Source organism: Diospyros lotus, chromosome 11, assembly GCF_014633365.1.
Source record: "Diospyros lotus cultivar Yz01 chromosome 11, ASM1463336v1, whole genome shotgun sequence".
Classification (NCBI taxonomy): Eukaryota; Viridiplantae; Streptophyta; class Magnoliopsida; order Ericales; family Ebenaceae; genus Diospyros; species Diospyros lotus.
The window spans coordinates 25,723,770-25,743,099 of record NC_068348.1 but is presented as its reverse complement, the minus strand read 5'-3'; the positions used below and the strand labels follow the sequence as shown (position 1 = coordinate 25,743,099).

The window sequence follows — 19,330 nt, the reverse complement described above, 5'->3', positions numbered from 1 at the left end:
AGGAAATATGCAGAGGTAGTCAGTGGTCGACGAGACAGTGGCGGCGACAATTGAGTCTCTAGTCTCATTTTCATTTTTTCCCAGCAGGCAGCAGCAACAACAATGTGCAATTGTTGGAGTGTCATTGTCCCTGCCCAGTGCCGAAAAGAGATGAATAGGAACAGAACATGTACAGACAAGCTGTCTCTTTATTGGTGTCAACGTTCGGAATTGGTCGACCAAGATTCGTTGGCCCGCACTAGTGTGATAGATCCAAAAGAGGAATAGTGAAGTATCTGGTCCGATTTGCTGAGCTGTCAACCCGTCCCTACAGGGTACTCCGAAGCTCAAGTTAGTGAGCGAGTAAACAAGTATATCGGGTGTTCGTAAGTTGATGGAAAAGAATTTATACCTCGGCCCTCAAGAGGGATGGTCTATATATATATCAGCAGAAGCCCTTCTGCATGCTCCGTACTTGTACAGGCGATGGGATAGAATAGCCGGCGGGGGTGTCCCTGCCGCAGCAAGGTGTCGGCGAGACCCTCATTAATGTGGATGAGATCCGCCATTAATGAGCATGGGATCTAAGGTGGACGCCCGAAAACCCAGGCGCAATTGTAATGATGCTGTTGTGAGAGGGCCAAGATGGAACTAGCATGGGTCGGCCAAATGGACCCAATCAACCCAACTGGGGCGGCCTCTGGCCCAATGATATACCATAACTTACGCTTTTTTTGTTACGCGAGCTAATCGGCTGAGTCAACGAATCACAAGAATCACTGGGAGCTCATTCGAGACGCAACTAGGAGCACGCTTGAATACGCTGACAAGTTGGAGGCATTATCAGGAGCTCGCTTGGCTCTACTGTATAAGCCTGGGCTCTAGCATTATGCAAGCTCACTTTAAGAAGCTCAGTTCGACGCTTACTGGATCTTGAGCATGCCCGTAACAATTGAAGAAAAAGATAAAGGAACAAGTGGCAAAAGGAAGAGAAATGGGGGAAAGGAGATGAACGGAACAGGCAAAGAAACCTAGGAGATTGTGAGGCTATCGAAATGGGTTTCTTGGAAATGGAGACTGTTCTCGAATCAATCAAATTTAATATAATGATATATGTGTATATGTATATATATTTTTATTTAAATAATATATATGACATGTATATATATAATATGTGTATGTATTTATGTTTAAATAATATATTTATAAAATTATAAATAAATTTATTAATATATTATAAACAAATTATTCACAAATTTTTTAATCAGAGTTGCTCGTGAGTCTATAATCGAACTAATTCATGAATTAACAAACCAAATTTTATTAAGGTCAAACGTGATTTGTTATAAATTAAATTTTAAAATTAAATTCAAATTGGATACATTTATCTTAATGATCAAAATTAAATGAACTTTATGAAATTGAATACTAAGATATTTACAAACCCGAGTTATTTATAACTCTACTTATAAATTATTATTATTTTAATAAATTAAACATTTATAATAAGATTTGTTTAACTTGAAATGAACTTATCTGTTACGGTGAACACAAAAAAGACAAAAAAAAAAAGAAGAGAAAAAATTAAACCCAAAACATGGAAAGAGAGAGAGAGAGAAGAGTTTGATGGAACTCAAGATTAATTATATTAAACCTAAATAATAGAGAAACAAAATTCAAGAAGAAAAAAAAATAAAGAGTTTGAATCTAAGTAAAAGAAAGACTTCCAATTTTTAAGCATCATTACCTTCCAATTTTCAAAGAAAGAAAGAAAGAAAAAAAAAGAGGATGGAGCAGCAAAAGAAAAGAGAAACAAACAACTTTATTATACACAAGCAACAGCATGCAAGTGAGGCCCACTTGCTCCCATCCTTTCCTCTCTCCAAATTCAACTTCTCATTATTTGGTTGGTCCCATAGAATAATTCCATCAATGGTAGACTACTTTCATCTTAAACTAAACGGACATGAAATAGCGTTAAAAAAAAAAAAAAAAAAAAACTCTTATCATTTACTTATTAGGTCCAAAAAGAGCTTGAAGAAAATACGGAAGTTCCACCCATCATTCGCCACACAATCCCGAAATGATCAAAGTGATCAGGATGAAGAATGATTCTAGTGCAGTTCTCGCAATCCCCGTTACAAAAACCATCAGGAACTACATTCCCATAGGGATGAATTTGTTGGGGAACTTCTAAACTAAACGATTGTGTGCTCTTCTTTTCTTCTGCCTCCTCCTCCTTGTACACAATATGCACCCCAACCTCCTTCACTTCATAATCACCACCACTTGTTGTAACTAAAATATTCACTTCATCGCCACCTTCCAACTGATCCTCTAACTTCCAATAACTTAACCACATCATGTCACCACCATCATTTCCTGGAATGCCATAAAGTTCTGGGTAATAGCTCCATTTCACTTGCTTGGTTGCATTACTGATAATTGTGCAAAAGTGTTGTTCTCCAAACCGACGATCATTAGATTCAGCATAAACAAAACATACAGATAACCCTTGAGTTCTGAAATTAGCATCGGAAGGCATGGTAAAAGATATTGAGGATCCTACATTCTTAAGATTGAATCTGATAGGCATCTTGCTTCCAGCAACATAAGTGGAAATTATACAAGGATGGTGTGATCCCTATACCAAAAAACAACATAAGTTAAACAGTAATATACAGCCCCATGAGAGAGAGAGAGAGAGAGAGAGAGAGAGAGAGAGAGAGAGAGAGCGCACTAGGGGAGGAGACATCCACGTTTTATGTGATGCAAAGATTGATGATAACTCTATGTATGATTTTCTCCAGCCTTTGAAGAAGTCACATAAGCCCAAATTGCTAATTAGCTCTGCATCATCACTTTCTAAGCATTTTACTTTGAATAAGCCCGAAAACTCAACTAGCCTCGGGCAATCATCATAACGTACATATTTGTCGGTAAAATCTGCCGAGTCAAAGCTTATTTTTTCCAACAATTCACATTCACTAACCCACAAATTTCCTAAACTTTGAGGCAGCCCGTCAAGTGTCAAAAGCCTTGGGCATGATTTTAAGTCTAGCGCCTCGAGCCCAGAAAGATCCCTAATGCAATTTGGGAGGCTACAAATTGGATTCTTTCTCAAATTCAACCACCTCAATGAGGATAGGCTGCTAAAATCCATAGGGAAACTGTCATCAGACAGATTGCAATTTGCAAGATCTAAACGTACCAAAGACGGTGGAAAAGAAACCGATGAAAATTCTGGCCGACTTCTTGGATTTAGTGGCCAAGGCCATGCAGACAAAAGCCATGCTTTCACCATCCGAGTGATGCAGAATAATGGATTTATTGCAGTTCCGTCTGGTAAAAGCTCTGCTGAAAAATTTCCAAGATTAAAGCAACCGCTAAGGTCAAGTGTTGCCAGAGATTTTAGCGTATAAAAGGTTTGTGGAAGCTCCCTCAAGCTTTGACAATTTCTCAAGTTTAAGAAAACAAGTCTTTCTAGGCATCCAATCGATTCATCAACCTTAACCAACCTAGTACAACTTTTGAGCATAAGTCTTTCGAGATTCGGCAACCTTGAGAAATTAGGAGTCTCAACAAGATAATGGGAATGACTTAGATTAAGGATTTTTAGTAATCCAAGGTACTGAAAAACAACAAGAGAGAATTTGATTAAAAAACTAATGAAAATACAAATTAATAGAAGAAATAAAAAGAAAAGGAAATAGGAAACAACCTTGGCTCCATTCAAAACCTTTTTCAAGCAACTATAAGGCATTTCAAGAGCAACCAGCTTGTCCAAAGGAAAATCGTTGGGTATCATTTGTAAAGGGAAATGAGACCAATGCAACCACCTCAATCCTTTGGGAAAATTTTCATAGTTTCCAAATAATTGTACATGACTAATCCCTAGAAGTTGTAGATTGGACATCCCTGAAAATGCATCACCTTCCAAAAAAGCTACATTTGAATTTTTTGCAGTAATGCCAATAGGGAAACCAGAGAAGATACTAAAGGGAAACCTCTTCCGCTTTCTAGAGCAGCTGTTGGGCCCAAAGCTATTCCACTCAGACTCATCTTCCATCAAGAAATGCATGTCAAGAACGAGACCTCTGATTTTTCTTGTGCCCTGACAAAGAAGAGGAGGGGGGAGCATTGATAAATAAATAGAATCTTTCCACAAATATGTACAAAATAAATAAGTATAGTTAATTCATACAGTTTTTCCCTTCAAGACACTAAAGGAATCCTTGTGATTCCAGAGCCTGCTGCGATCTCCTAACTCTTTCGGTGATTTTTGCCGGACAATTTCCCTTCCCATTTCCTGAATCAATGGATGCATCACCAGCCGATTATGTTCAATGGTTAACATATTTCTATCAATAAGATTTTGAATTCCGGCCAATGCGAAATCATAACAGCCCTTTAGGATTGTAAGTGTGGTGTCTATGTCCCCTCCAACAAAGAAGCAAGCAATATCGAGGAATAAATTTTTGTCTTGGTCGTTTGGTAAAGAGTCATAACTTAGTTTGAGTATTTCAAGGATTTCATTATGAGGACTTGCCATTAATTTTTGTAGTTGACTTTTCCACACATCTAAACTTGAGCTAGATAGGGAACGACCCAAAATTTTAACAGCTAATGGAAGCCCCCTGCAATAATCTACTGCCCTTTTTGAGTCTATCAAATAACCATCAATAGGATGGCTTTGTCCGAAGGCATACCAACTGAAAAGCTGTAGGGATTCGTCGTGATCCAACTTCTCTACCTTGTATACTTTCCAACACTCATGAGCTCTTACTAATTGCTCATGTCTAGTAGTTATGATCAATTTACTACCTGGAGAAAGCCAATCGTTCATTCCAAAGACTGCATCTAATTGTTCCCATTTATCAACATCATCAAGAATTATAAGAACTCTTTTACGACCAATAACTTCTTTAATCTTAAGAATCCCTTCATCAACATTGCGTATTTCTACCCCTCTTTTGCTCAGAATATCTGAAAGAAGTTGACTTTGTAAACGAATTAAACCGTTTTGTTGTCCAGAAATTTCTCTTACATTTGCTAGGAAGCTGCTACCTTCAAATTTTGAGGAGTTTGACTCGTACACAAATTTAGCAATGGTTGTCTTGCCAATTCCACCCATCCCACAAATGGCAATAAGTCTAACATCAACCCCTCCATCTTGTAACCACAAATTAATCCTTATGGCACGGGAATCTAGACCAATGGGGTAAAGGGCAACATTCAAAACTCTTGGCCGGCTTAGCTTGTCTTCAATTTCCTTGATAATTTTTTGGATAAGCTTTGACTCGTACCTATAGTTTGCAATCCATACAGAAAGTGATAGCTCATCAATCGCCAAGCATCTGATAACTTAAATAAATTAAAATTTTCTCTATGAAAAACTAACATATTATCAAAATTATCATGGTCCACGGAAAAACTGCAATCATTTGAACTTAAAATTAATACATTAAGATGATGCCAAAAATATGAAAAGAACAATGGAAAAATAAAATAAATCAAAGAAATCAGATGGCAAAAGAACTCTATTAAATGACAAGGAATTTCATTTTTCAAAAATAAGATACGTTTTCACATGAAGTTCCTCTAGTCTACCAATCTCTCCCCCATCATTCCAAGCTACTTGAATCCATTATCTTTTAGATCGTTAATGGACTCTATTTCTAATAGAATATGTCTTCTTGTAAAGACATTGCATCACAAGCAGTGTCCGTAGGGTGTCCTGTAACTATGAAACACATGAGTTATATTATAGTTATGATCTAATTAATACATCATTTATGATATTGCTGGTAATATAATTCTATATTGCCATATTATAATTATAATCTAATTAATTTGATAATATTACAATATAAAAACTACCAAAATTATATTCATGATATTGTAATATTACAATTTTAATGATATTGATCTTAAATTTTAAATTTTTTAAAAAAACTAGAAATTTTACCATGGTAAATTGTTTCAATTAATATTTTTAGTACTATGATTAGTCAAAATTACTTTTTTGATATATTTTTGCACCTTAGAATATTTAATTAATAGTGTAATTAAATTACAGTCCATTCACAACTATTGACAAAGAAGTGGGACGCAAACAATTACCCTCCATCTGGCATTCCTGCTAAACCAGCAACTTCCTCTAGCGCTTCCCTCCACCCCTTCAATTTCTCCTTCCACTCCTTTGCTGCTTCACCCTCTCCCACCTCGAACTTGAATCGCTCTTCATGCCTCACAAATGCCTCCGCATAAACTCCCTTTTGTTTCCTGACGTCCGACGGATCCACGCCGTAGAACACCGGCAGAACCAGGTGGGCAGAGTCCCCCCTCCGTCGTCTTCCGATGATCATTGCAAGCTCATCGAGGCACCAGCTCGAAGACGCGTAGGTTCTGGAGAGGACAACAATTGAAACCCTCGACTCTTCGATTGCCCTCCGCAGCTCAACCTAGATGTTTTCTCCTCTTTCGATTTCATCATCGTCTCTGAAGGTGCGAAATCCGGCGTTCGTAAGAGCCGTGTAGAGGTGGTCGGCGAAGGTCCAGCGAGTGTCCTCGCCTCTGAAGCTCAAGAACACGTCATAGCTGCCGCTGCTCCGAGAAGCGAAGGAGGAGGAGGCAGGCTCTTTGCCTCTTGTAGTAGTAGTCATTGAACAGAGGGAGCAGAGAATAATGGATCTGGTGGAGAAAACTAGAGATCAATCAAAGTCTACCTCTTGGATTTATAGTCAGAACAATCGGGTAGAGACTAGAGAGCATCGTCAACTCGGAAGTAAATGGAAGTCGTCTGGGAGGACGAGAGAAATTTAGGGGGGAATAGATAGAGCGCAATCAAAGCAAAGCAAAACATCGGTCGAAAAGCGCATGCGAATGGGCTACTGTATCATGGGCGAAATTATTGAATGGGAAGTTGGGAACCTTCCAGGAAACCGGGGCGAAATTTCGCTGGGAAAAAAAGTCGGGTAAATTATTGCTAATAATGGGTCTGAAGTGCTAACATGAGGACCTCGTTTGGACTAACTTATTTAATTACCTATTTGTTAACATATATATTTTAATGTATGTTGCTGTCAACTTTTCCACTATCGGCGTCCCAACTAGTCGCCTTTAGCCTATTGCTGTCACCATATATATATATAATATATATTTTAATGTATATTATATTAATATTTTTAATAGTTTATAAATTAAACTTAAATTTAAATATAAAATATTATATTAATATATTTTTTTAATAATTATATATAATTTATCAATATCAATAAAAATTTTATCAGTACATTTTATTTTATAATTTATTTTTATAAAAAATAATTTTTTTATTAATTTTTTTATATTATTCTATAATATATCTATTTTTTATCTTTTTATTTAATTTTAATAACTTATTAATTTTTTTAAATTAAATACAAAATTATATAAATAAAAATTTAAAATATTTTTATCAAAATAATTTATTAACTAATTGTTACCTGACTTTTAAATTTTACATAACTTATAAATATAAAAACTTATAAGATATATATATATATATATAAAAGGGGTAAGCCAAATACTCTATGAGAATGGCCTGCCGACCACGTGCGAATGGGCCCTCCGTTTCCGAACACGATGATGATGCTTCTGTGATGATTCGCGTTGACTGTTGATTTGAATATTAACGGTAGAGATGTTCACAGTGCGATTTGAACGATTTAAGATATTTTCAATACTCTAAATCGCATGTTTGGCATTAAATCACATGTACGATTTAGCATTAAATCAAATCGCATGATTTGATTTAGTCAACAAAATTGCATCAAATCGCATCGCAAAATTGCGGTGCGATTTGGTGCAGTTTTCATCGCCTGATATAATATTAATCAAAGTGAGAGAAAGAGAGAATGTGAAAGAGAGAAATGAAGGCGTCATTTCAGAGAAAATGATGAGGTTATACGTGAGTCTATCAATTCAAAATATGGCATTGGCATTGGGCATCACCATTTAATTAATGTAAAGGACATGTTTAATGGGATTGGCATTGCGATCACCATTTAATTAATGCGAAGGACATTGGCACTGCACATGTAACTTTAATTAATGCAAATGAGATGTTTAATGGCATTGCCACTCGCGCATAATATCTTTAATTAATATAAAAGATATTTTTATTAATTTATATAATTATAATTTTTATTATTTCTGAAGTGTCGGGCGATTCGATTTGAAATCAAACCATTAAGGGCCCAAACCGTGTAAATCGCGATTTGAGTATATTGCAAACCGTTTCTGACTGTTTTGATGAAAAAATTGATTGGTTCGGTGTGGTCCAATTTGGGCTAGTCAATTTTCACGATATACCGATTTTTTTGCAGACCCTAATTAGCGGCTGATAGCTTCTACCAACGATGCCGTTTCCTTATTCAAAACCTGAAAGGTTGCCAGCATTACGACGCCGTTTTAATGATCTCATCTAGACTTTGATCCGCTCGCCACAGGAAAATGTTGATGTAGACCTTGACGAGGCAGCTGACTCTCTCTCTCTCTCTGCTTAGATCACTCGTTTCTCGAGAAAAATGAAGGTTAGCTTTCTAGCCTTTTGATTGATGCACGACGAAATTGTTCAGATTGTTCCTATATTTATATATATATATATATAATCGACTCTTAAGTACTAAAGCTTAATTTGCTGATGACAGAAGGATGTGCTGAAACTGAATATGCACGACGACAAGGGCAAGAAGAAAGCCATGACCAGAGTCTTCTCCCTTCGGCCTTGCAGGTTCCGATCCTTAATTTGAATCCGAAACGACCAAACTCATATCTCGAAACGCCGAATTAATTTCCCAAATCGCATCCGTTTTCTCTTATATTTTAATTTCTGCAAGAGTTGAATCAATTGACATGAACGCATAGGACAGCAAATTGACCGTAACAGGGGATGTGGATGCAGTCAAAGTGGCAGACAAGGCCAGGAAGATCTGCCACACAGAGATCTTGTTGGTGGGGTCTAGGCATAGGCCTGTGCTGCCAACCTTTCATATTGAATTTACATTTAAGTGACACGAGAGAGAGAGAGAGAGAGAGAGCGTGAAGCATAGACTCATAGAAAATTAGCAATAGGAGACAGAGATGATGAGGCTTGCCTGCTGCTGTTGTTGACAACTATTTTTCAGAAATTTAGGTTGGGTTGTCTTTGTTTTTTAATTTTTAATTTTAATTTTATTTTAAATTTTTTATTTTAATAATTTATTTTTAAAAAAATTAAAAATACGTTTTTTATTATTTTAAAAAATTATTTCTTAAAATAAAAAATTAGAAAATGCATTCTGTTTAAAATTTTGAAAATAATTTTTTAATAATATTTTATTCAATAAATTTAATTATTTAGTAAATTAAAAAAATTAATATTAATATATTATTAAAAATATATATACATTTTAAAATTAATAGATTTTGTAATATTTTTTTATTTCAATAATAAAATATAAATAAATAAATATATTTTGAGTTTAAAATTTATTTTAGATAAAAATACTCAAAACAATTTTTTGTTGTTTTAATTTTTTTTTATAATTTTTTTTATTTTCAAAAATAGCAAAAAAAAAATATTTTTATTATTTTAAAAAATTAAAAACTAAAAATAACTTGAAAATAATAAAATGAACGTAACCTTAGTCATAATGATTAATAAGTAATTCTTGCTTAAAATTAAAATTAACCAAAAAAAACTATTCACTGTTGGAATTATATTACATATTTAGTGATGATGTTTTTTTTAAAAATAAATTTATGAAAATAATTTAATTTTTTTATAATGTAAAAAGTTAAAATTAATTAATGATAATAATTTTAAAAAATGTTTAAATATTAATTTTTTTAAATATGATATGTTCTTATGATTTAGATTTATTTTCAGAATTAAATTTTTTTAAAAATATATAATTATAGAAATAAAAATACCAATTGCCATACTAAATTTTATTAAAAAAGTTAACTTTTTTTAAATACATAAATAATTTATAAAATATTATTAATCATTCATGTTACTATAAATTCAGTAGAAATAATTTTTTTAAAATTAAAATTAATAAAATATTATTTATGTTCAATTATGTCATGAGAAAAATTAAGTAATTTGGTAATATTATTAATTAAAGAATATTTACTTTTTAAACTAAAATATAAAATTTTAATTAGTAATTTATATTTAAAAAATAAAATTTTAATAATTTTCTTATTTTTAAGGAGGCCCCATAATTAGTAATCGGTTAGGGCCCCCCAGCCCCTTGAGCTGGCCCTTGGTGGGGTTGGCGAAAAAAGAGAAAAAGCCGACGACGCTAGTGCTAGTGAAAAACCTGAAGAAAGATTCAAAAGACAAGCACGTGGCTTGGTTCATGAAGACTTACTGGTACCATCTATACCCATCAATTATTTATTACCGGCCTTCTCCAATGTATCGTGACTATTATGGACTTGTAGAAAAGAATCTGAATGACTATGTTAAGAGATCATGGCACTTTAGGCTATAGTTATTTTAAATCGAAAAAAAAGATGGAAGTAGTTTTATTTTGTGGTGATGGTTTTGATTTTGGGACTTTTGTTTTGAAAATGATGATTAGGGGCTTTACGTTCAGTGGGTGGTGGTGTTTTATTTTCAATAATTTTCATTAAATCTGTCTACTATCTTCATATTGTCTTAATTTTACATAGATTTGGGGATCTTTCTCATAATAATTAGATTATAATTTAAGATTTGATTACATTATTCATTGAATAATTTAAAATTTAAAGACAAATAAAAATAAGAATAATTCATATAATTCACTTGTTCAATAAGATTAATGTATGAAATAATAATAAAAATATTTTATTTTTTATTATTATAGAAAAACTAATATCTTGGAGAAAAGTATTAAATAACATTTTAATTATACTAATTTTCTAATACACGCGTCATGACAAACAAAAATGTCAATATTTCAATACAGGATCCTCCTTTCCTAAAGTTGAACCCCTTTTTTAAAATATCATTTGCGAGCCGGCAAAGATGGAAATGTTGTTCCAATTAAATGGTCGGTTAGATTCGATTTTTCTAAAGAAAAAAAATTGGTTTAGTTATATTTTTTTCAAAAAATTGATGAATTGGTTCGGTTCGATTATTTATATAAAAATAATCGAATAACTGAAATTACCCATGACCACTCCTCCCCTTCTTCGAGCTCGAATTGAAAGTAACCCATGACCCGTGAGGAGTTTGTGACCCAACCACCCCCTTTTTCTTAAGATAACCACTCACCCACTCACCTGGAGTCTGTCGATAGAAAGAAAGAGAAAGCCTCCAGCAAATCAATTGCACAAATCGATCAATTTTGTGTCCCTCGACGTGTCACCATCAATGATGGTCACCATCTCCGCCTTCGACGCCTTTGCTGATGGCAGTCGGTCACGCCCGCCGTTCGACCGTCCCTTTTGTCTCATTCGTCAAATCCACACCAACGTCGTTCCATCATTTCTTTGTTTCTTGCTTTCCTTCCTTATGCTTGGACGATCGATCCACACCAACAAGGCAACGACCACCGACCATCGAGCGACGGAGGTTACTTAGGTTAGTATCGATAGTTAGGTTAGGGTTTTGTAAGATTTTTTAATTTTTTTTACTTTCAATTGGGTTAGTTTTTTGTTGTATTTCTTCGTTTGCATTACGGGTTGTTCGTTTATATTTCCTTTGTTTTCACAAACAGATTTGTATTCTCTCTTGTGTATTTCTGCATTGTAAATGGGCTTGCATTTTTCTGCTCTTCTTCACTGTAAATGGATTTGTATTCTCTTTTGTGTGTATTCTTTCATTTGCACAAACAAGTTGCACAAACGTTGTTTCTCTATTGCTGTAAATCAATTTGTTTCTATATCAATTTCTGTATTAATTTCTAATTTTGCATAATCAATTTTCGGTTCAATTAACTCAATTTAGATTTGCGTTAGTTCGGTTTCGATTAGTTGAGATTAATCGGTCGGTTCCGTTATTACATGTGGTTCGATTAGTATTTTTTGGTCGATTAGATTCGGTTATAATCGAATGGACACCCATACTCTTTTCTTTTAAAGGCTTGTTTGGCTAAATGATTTGTACCCCAAACCAAAAATAAAGGGTTCTTAAGGTAGAAAATGGTTCAATCATAATGAGAAAATGAGAAAATAAGAAGAAGAAGAAGAAAAATGAAGAGTTAGCTCATGCTGACGCAAGCAATTTCAGTTGCCATGGTTGTGATAATTGCACAAAGGCGATTTGTACATAAAGAAAAAAAGGGAAAAGAAAAAAAAACACATTAAAAAAAAAACACAAAAACTGTCAACAATCATTCACCTCACTAAAGAAGGGTGGCAAGAGAGAAAATACAAAGCTTTTTAAATATAAGGGCATTTCAGTTCTTTAAAAATATTTTAACTAAGGTTCACTAATAATGATGACGAAAAATTACAACATAGTATTAAATCTCAAGAATACTTGCTGTATTTTCCTAAACTTTATAGATAATTTTTGTAATTATTTCAAGCCTCAAAGAAACTAGGTATAATTTTTCTTCATATAAAAACTATTGAACTTTTAAAAGAGATTATTGATGATGGTTTTTGAGACCAACCACCACATGTCACATCTGTAAATGGACCTCGGGAATAGTATCTTAGATTTGGCAATGTCGGACCTCCGGAATAGAACCTGCAAGACAATGGAGTGATGGGGCTAAGGTCCCCCGGGGTGAATTCCGATGCTCAAATTAGTAGAGCAAATGCATGTAGTAATAAATGTAAGAGGTGGAGAGCTTGGTCATACCTGGTGAAAATCGCTACTTTTTATAGGCAAGTTCGTTATGGGGTACTCAAGATAAACCCGAGATGGGCGGGCACGACTCCCAAGGTCCCTTGTCAAACTGGAACGGGTCTCGCAGTGCTGGCCAAATTTTTCGGATTCCACTCCAGATTGTTGACTTGCCACGTGTCCGTCTCCTAGACAATCCATATGGCGGGTGAGGTTACTAACGCGTAGGGGTATTCTTATAATTTAAGGTGGTGCCACATCACTTGCCCCCCACTCCTTAAGCTGAGTTAAGAATCACGCTAGGTCGAGGAGTAGCTTAATTTCTGAGCTTATTTGACTATAGATTCTCCCCGATATGCATAAGAGTATTTTTAAGTATAAAACAGCCAAAACCCCAAACTCTTGAGGTTAACTCTTTCCTCCCTTCCTTTTTTTTTTATTCATTTCTTCCTTTGCTTTTTCTATTTATATTATTTTTATTTTATTTTATTTTATTATTTTTTGCTTTTATATTTTTTTCATTATTTTTTATTTTTTTATTATCTTCTTCCTTGGCCAGGAAGACCTCTACCTGGCCGAGCACTCGACTCGGCTTGACTTAGCCAAGGTCGACCAGGACCGACCTGGTTGTCCTCAGCCAGGGCCAGCCTGACTAAGGTCAGCCATAGCCGACCTCGGCCATAGCCGCCCTCTTCTTGGGGCACTTGCCCCCTTTCCTTCTCTCTTTCTTTTATATATATAGATACATATTGGGTCGGCCATGGCCAACCCTTGGGGTTCTAACAACTCTCTTTTTTTTTTATTTGCTGCTTGCTTGCTTCTTCTTTTTTTAATTTGTTAATATCAACAAAGTAAGCCTTAATTAACTTGACTAACCTAATTCTTTTGGCTTTTTTGCCACATGTGTGGTTCGAGACTTCCCAAGTTAAGTCATGCCTGTTGAGCTCCCTTTAGCTCGTGCTTGGTTATGGTTTTTCTTCTTTGACCTTTTGTAATGCCCCGCTTTCTCAGGCGCGTCATAAATTGAGACAATTCTAGGACAATAATTTTTTTTTTCTTTCAAACTAATACTAAATCACATCATTTCTCGAATTCGTCCCAGAATTTTCAAACATTTTCTCGAAAGAGAATCATTATGCACATCAAATGCAAAAGCAAGAATCGAACCTGTTATCTTAATATTGATAACTAAATCATCGTTCCTCAACATAACTTAATACAAACATAAGTTCTAAACTATCATTAAGCTCAAATAGGATTATACATCCTTATGCTTTTAAAACGTCCAGAATTCAAAGTCGCAGAATTTAAATACATGGGCTACATAACATACATTTCATTCTTCATGCACTCGGCTAAGTGTCATTTCATGCCTCATTTATCCTCTTATCTGCTACAATCTCCATTTGCAACATTTGAATATTCTAGGGGCAAATCCCAAGTTAGATGATGAATCATCTAAGTAAGGGTACAAAAAAATATATTTCGTGCATGAATGCAATGTCTTACTCATTGTAAGGGTCAACTGCACCCTTCATGCTACTCACCATTTTTGCGACCACCTCTTTTAAAGCTGGGGTGTATGGGTGCACCCTTGGTAAAGCAGCGGTGCCAGTTCGTACTCCTTAAGGTCACAATGCGAGTGATCAATGATATCAACGTGTACATATGCATTTCATAGCATATCATGTATGCAGTCTACGTGATGGATACAAATCAGAGCATGCCAATATGATGAAAGCATCCCCGAGGATCGGGGTTTGAAACATGAATCACCTACAACTAACCATTTTTCATAAAATTAAATCTAGTTGAGAAATACCACTTATCTTCTCAAGCTTATCAAGCTACCTCGATATTCGCACATGTCTCGAAATTTATGCATCACCTCGATTTGCGTGCAACCTCAAAATTTCCACAAGTCTCTTCAACTTTAGCCTCAAAGTATCCTAATCACCATATTTATTTAAATAAGCTTTAAAATCTATTTTTTCATAATTTTTTGCATTTTCTTTATTTTTCTCTCTATTTCTTTCTATTTTTCCTCAATAAATCCAAACTAAATATTTCACTACAACAATTCATAAAATAATATTCCTGAATTTTTAGAATTTTCTAGAGAATTTTACTTACCTTAACTTAGCATCTCCAACTTCCTCGGTATGCGTGTCATATCCTCAAAACGAGTGGCCGAAGCATTTTTCTTGCAAAAATCTCCAGAATATCACTGAAACATAATTTCCTATTTTTCAAAATTTTTCTAAAATTTTTCCCATCCTTTTCCTATTTTCTTTTCTTTCTTCTTCTTCTTCTTCTCTTCTCCTCTACACCTGCACGAACCAACCTCCACCCGCCGCTGCTGCCCACGCGCTGCCGCCGTCCTCGCCGACTGCTGGCACCTCCTGCCAGCCAAGCATTGGCCTCCGACCTCGCTGGAAACTGCTAGCGCCGGCCACCATTTTCTCGCACCCAGCTCAGTGAGCTTGCGACCATGGCTACCATAACCGTGGGTTTGCCCCTTCCGACCACCTCTTGGCCGTTGTTAGCTACCTCCGACACCATCGACCCCTTCCCATCCCATTGCCGCTACCGCACCAGCCTCCTCATCACGTTGCTGCTCCGTCAGCCCCTCTGTTCTTCACGGTGCTTCCATGGCCGCAGCCATGGCTTCTCCAGCTCATTGCCATGGCCGAATTCGCCCCCCCTCTCTCTCTCTCCATCTCACATTGCTCTCAACCCTCATTTGCTTCATATCTCTCTCTTTCTCTCGATCCTACGATCCCTCACTACCTCTCTCTCAGCCGAAGCTCCCATGGCTCATTGTCATTTCCTTCTTCATTTGCTTGTTATTTATAGGCAAACGTGGACTCTCCTCACTGCCTGAGGCTTCCTCTTTGCGTGCAACTTTCTCCAAACCTTGCAAGGCATGGCGTGGCATTTGTAGAGCATGGGCTAAGTTCCAGAGCATGGCTGGAATTGCAGGATATGGCCTCCACGCACGCCCACAAATACATATAATTATATATATATTTTACTATATATCACATTAATGTATATAGAAAATTGCACATTAATCCCCAATTTTATCATATTATCACTTGGGAGACTCTTTTATTGCAACTATGCCCTTAAACCTCAAATTAATTTGCATTACCATACCGAAAATGCAAAACTAATAACTTCAAAGTAACTCGAAAATGTCGATTTTTCCCCAGTGTCCTCACCGGGTTATCGTTCGATCCCGAAACCACTGAAGGGTTGATCCTTACGCAAAATCGGAGCCCTCTAGGGTTCCGTTGATTTTTCGGGAGCCTCCTATAACGATTCGGTTCTATAGCCTAAATGGTAGCTGCATTTTAGCTATACCGAAAACTGTTCCTGATTCGATTTCTTTCGATACCATAAATCCTATCTCAAAATGCTCGTCGAAACCATGTCATTTTTCTTAGACAATTTCACTCCGAGGTATTCCTTGCAGCCGATTCGGTACTTATAACTGCTATCAAATCAATTTTTCAGTATTCTAAACTTATCGAAATTACGTGGTAACCTCATACGAACATGGGGTATTACACCTTTGCCTTTCTTTAATTTGAGGACGGTTTAGGGCTCTTGACCCTTGGATTTTTGCCACTTCTTCGTGAAGAAGGGTGTTGAATTTCTTCCAACCATTAGTCCACGACTTAGGGACGGCCTAGGGCTCTTGACTCTTAGATTTTAGCCACTCTCTCGCTGAAGAGGGTGTTGATTTTCTTCTGGCCATTTGTCCACCTTTGTCTTGGGGGATGGTCTAGGGCTATTGACCCTTAGATTTTAGCCACTCCCTCGCTGAAGAGGGTGTTGATTTTTTTCTGGCCATTAATCCACCCTCGTCTTGGGGACGGCGTAGGGCTCTTGACCCTTGAATTTTCCTTTGGCTAAGTGTCGGCCTTTGTGAGATTACTATTTGGTGGAGAGAATCTAAAGTTTTGCCATTAGTCGTAAAAAAGAGTACAAAGAGGTTCAAGGAATTCCACTTATTGATAAAACTTCCTTAAGTTTTGCACATTCCAGGTATGCTTCAAAGGCTTGCCTTCCATGTATTCTAGTCGATATACCCCCGGATTTAAGGACTCCACCACCTAGTACGATTCTTCCCAATTCGGAGTTAATTTATTCGTGTCCCAAGGATGACTCACATCGAACCATCGTAGTACAAGAAGGGCATTAAAACTCTATCCCACCTCCCTTACCAGCTGCTGATCTTCTCCTATACTTGGGGCTCATGTCTGTTCCCGCTCTATCTGGTGCTGACCGGCTTGAGGAAAAACATTCTAATTCGGTTTTGAGTCTGTCTCTAACCCCTTGGCCATAGTGGCATTCAATGAGGCCACGTAACATTCCCTAACCTACCGTTAGTCTCCTTTTACCTTGCCAATCCCACCCAAAGTAAGGAATTTCAACACCATGTGATAGGTGCTCAGTACTGCCCTCAGAGCACTAAGCCCAAACCTACCAAGGATCATATTGTATGCTGAGGGCATATCGGTACCTGGGACTTGCGAGCGCCACTACCGACCGTCAGGGGCAGTCGGATCAACCCCTCCGAATGAATCACCATTCCATCAAAACCAACCAATGGGACTCAAACTGGCCTCAGCTGATAGAACGTGAACCCCATCCCTAGGAATGTCCTTTTGTAGAGAATCTCCAAAAAGCTACCCAGATCCACGAGGATTCGCCTCATCTCCCACTCTCCTACTTGAGCAGCGATCACTAGGGGGTTTGAGTAGTTAGGATAGTTCTGAAGATCCTCTTCGGAGAAAGTGATGACCACATTCTCCTTTACCACATTCTTGAGAGTGATGGAGTCTAACCTACTTTGGACCCCCAACAAATTATCTTGAGGCCCGGGAACCATTCCCGCTACCAACGTGTACAAGATAAACTTATGTCTTCCATCCCCAGTGGGTTGTTTTCCTTCTCTCTAGGGCAGTGTTCGACTTCGCTCTCGGAAGCAATCACGAGTAGGAGACCTTTTCCTATTCTTTGACTTGGAATCAACTCTACCCGAACTCATGCCTTCTTGGCCAACAAAATCTCGGAGGTAACCCCGGTTTATAAGCTCTTGAATCTCTTCTTTTAACTGGATGCAGTCCTCTGTATCATGGCCGTGGTCACGATGGAATCGGCAATACTTATTTTTGCTTCGAGTGTTGGGTGGAGACCTCAGCGGGGGAGGATGCCACAAATAATTCTTATCCTCTAATGCCAGTAGAATCTCTGCTCGACTAGCATTGATGGGAATATAATTCATCGGGTTGCCACGGGCACCCCCAAAACCCAGGCGATCTTGGGTTCGAGAGGGGTGATAGTCCATCTTATATTCCACCATTGGCTTTTTCTTCTCTTTTTCTCTTTCCTTCCTGTCAAGTTGTTCAGCCCGCTTTACCTTCATCATCTCGTCAGCGTTGATGTACTTGTTGGCCCGGGCAAGGACTTCTGTGAAGGTACCAGGTGAAGTCTTGGCCAAGGACTGAGCGAATGACCCAACCCTCAAGCCATTCTTGAAAGCCACCATTGCAATTCGTTGATCAAACTTGTCAATGCTCAATGCCTCTTCATTAAACCTAGCCACGAAATCCCTTAGGGACTCACATTGGTTTTGCTTGATGTTAACCAGAGTCATAGAAGACTTCTGGTGGTGCTTTAAGGAAGCGTAATGTGACGCCTCGAACCCACTACTAGGTGCCACCATAACCCACATTACAACCCCGGCCTGCTACGAATGACAGTTATGCCCCTGCCAATAAAAAGCTTTAAAATAATATGAGTACCCTGGGTGGGGTCCAGGCTTCGCCGTCTTCGACCGGTCGAGAATGTTGTTTTACTTTTGTATACTTAGTTTTGATGAAGAAAAATAATATTTTATTTAATCCCTAAGTCATGAATCAAGGTTGTGGTTTTCAACATAAATCAATTTCAATATCAAATATTACTTTGTGAAAATAAAAACCAAATGAATTTCAAATATCGAGATTTCATAGTCATATTTTTCCAAGTCCGAAAGGTAAGCACCTTATAAGGAGACATATATGAAAATATTTTCTTTTTAGAAAACTAACTCCCGATATTTCAATAGCTAACATTCATTAGTGATAAAATAATTTTTAACGAATTTTTCAAGAAATAGAAAGTGTATATCTTGGAGGTAGTAAAACCGCAAAATCCTAAGTTTCTACTAAAACCCAAATTCTACTTTCTTATTCTTATGGATTTTGATTTTTTAGATATTTTTATTGAATCCAAATGGGGGTACTTTCTTATTTACATTTATGTATTAAAGTAAATGGAAGGTAAAATATAAACTAAACAAAATGAAGTAAAAGAAATGTAAATATGTTGTGATGTTTTGTATCAATCAAGTGTGCTTCTACATGTTATCAGTTAAGTTTTCATTTTTTCAAAATGGATAGTTGGCTATATCGTTTAGTGTTGTCGACCATACCTGTCAATAGTTGACTATGTTATTAAGGATAGTCGACTATGTCTAATGAT

General features: G+C 36.6%; 2 protein-coding genes across 2 annotated transcripts in view; both read right to left on the bottom strand.

The window, feature by feature from the left end:
- Positions 1 to 6,927, bottom strand: part of LOC127813066 (disease resistance protein RUN1-like) — a 99,715-nt gene extending 92,788 nt beyond the window's left edge. Inside the window, 5 exon segments of the mRNA XM_052353795.1 lie at positions 2,511 to 2,623; positions 2,720 to 3,610; positions 3,701 to 4,093; positions 4,184 to 5,285; positions 6,103 to 6,927. Coding sequence (XP_052209755.1) covers positions 2,511 to 2,623; positions 2,720 to 3,610; positions 3,701 to 4,093; positions 4,184 to 5,285; positions 6,103 to 6,644 — 3,041 coding nt within the window. The 5' untranslated portion in view covers positions 6,645 to 6,927.
- A 10,832-nt stretch (positions 6,928 to 17,759) lies between these two features.
- Positions 17,760 to 18,530, bottom strand: LOC127812798 (uncharacterized). Its single transcript, XM_052353329.1, has one exon. The coding sequence runs from the start codon at positions 18,528 to 18,530 to the stop codon at positions 17,760 to 17,762; it is 771 nt and encodes a 256-aa protein (XP_052209289.1).
- Positions 18,531 to 19,330: the final 800 nt, after the last annotated feature.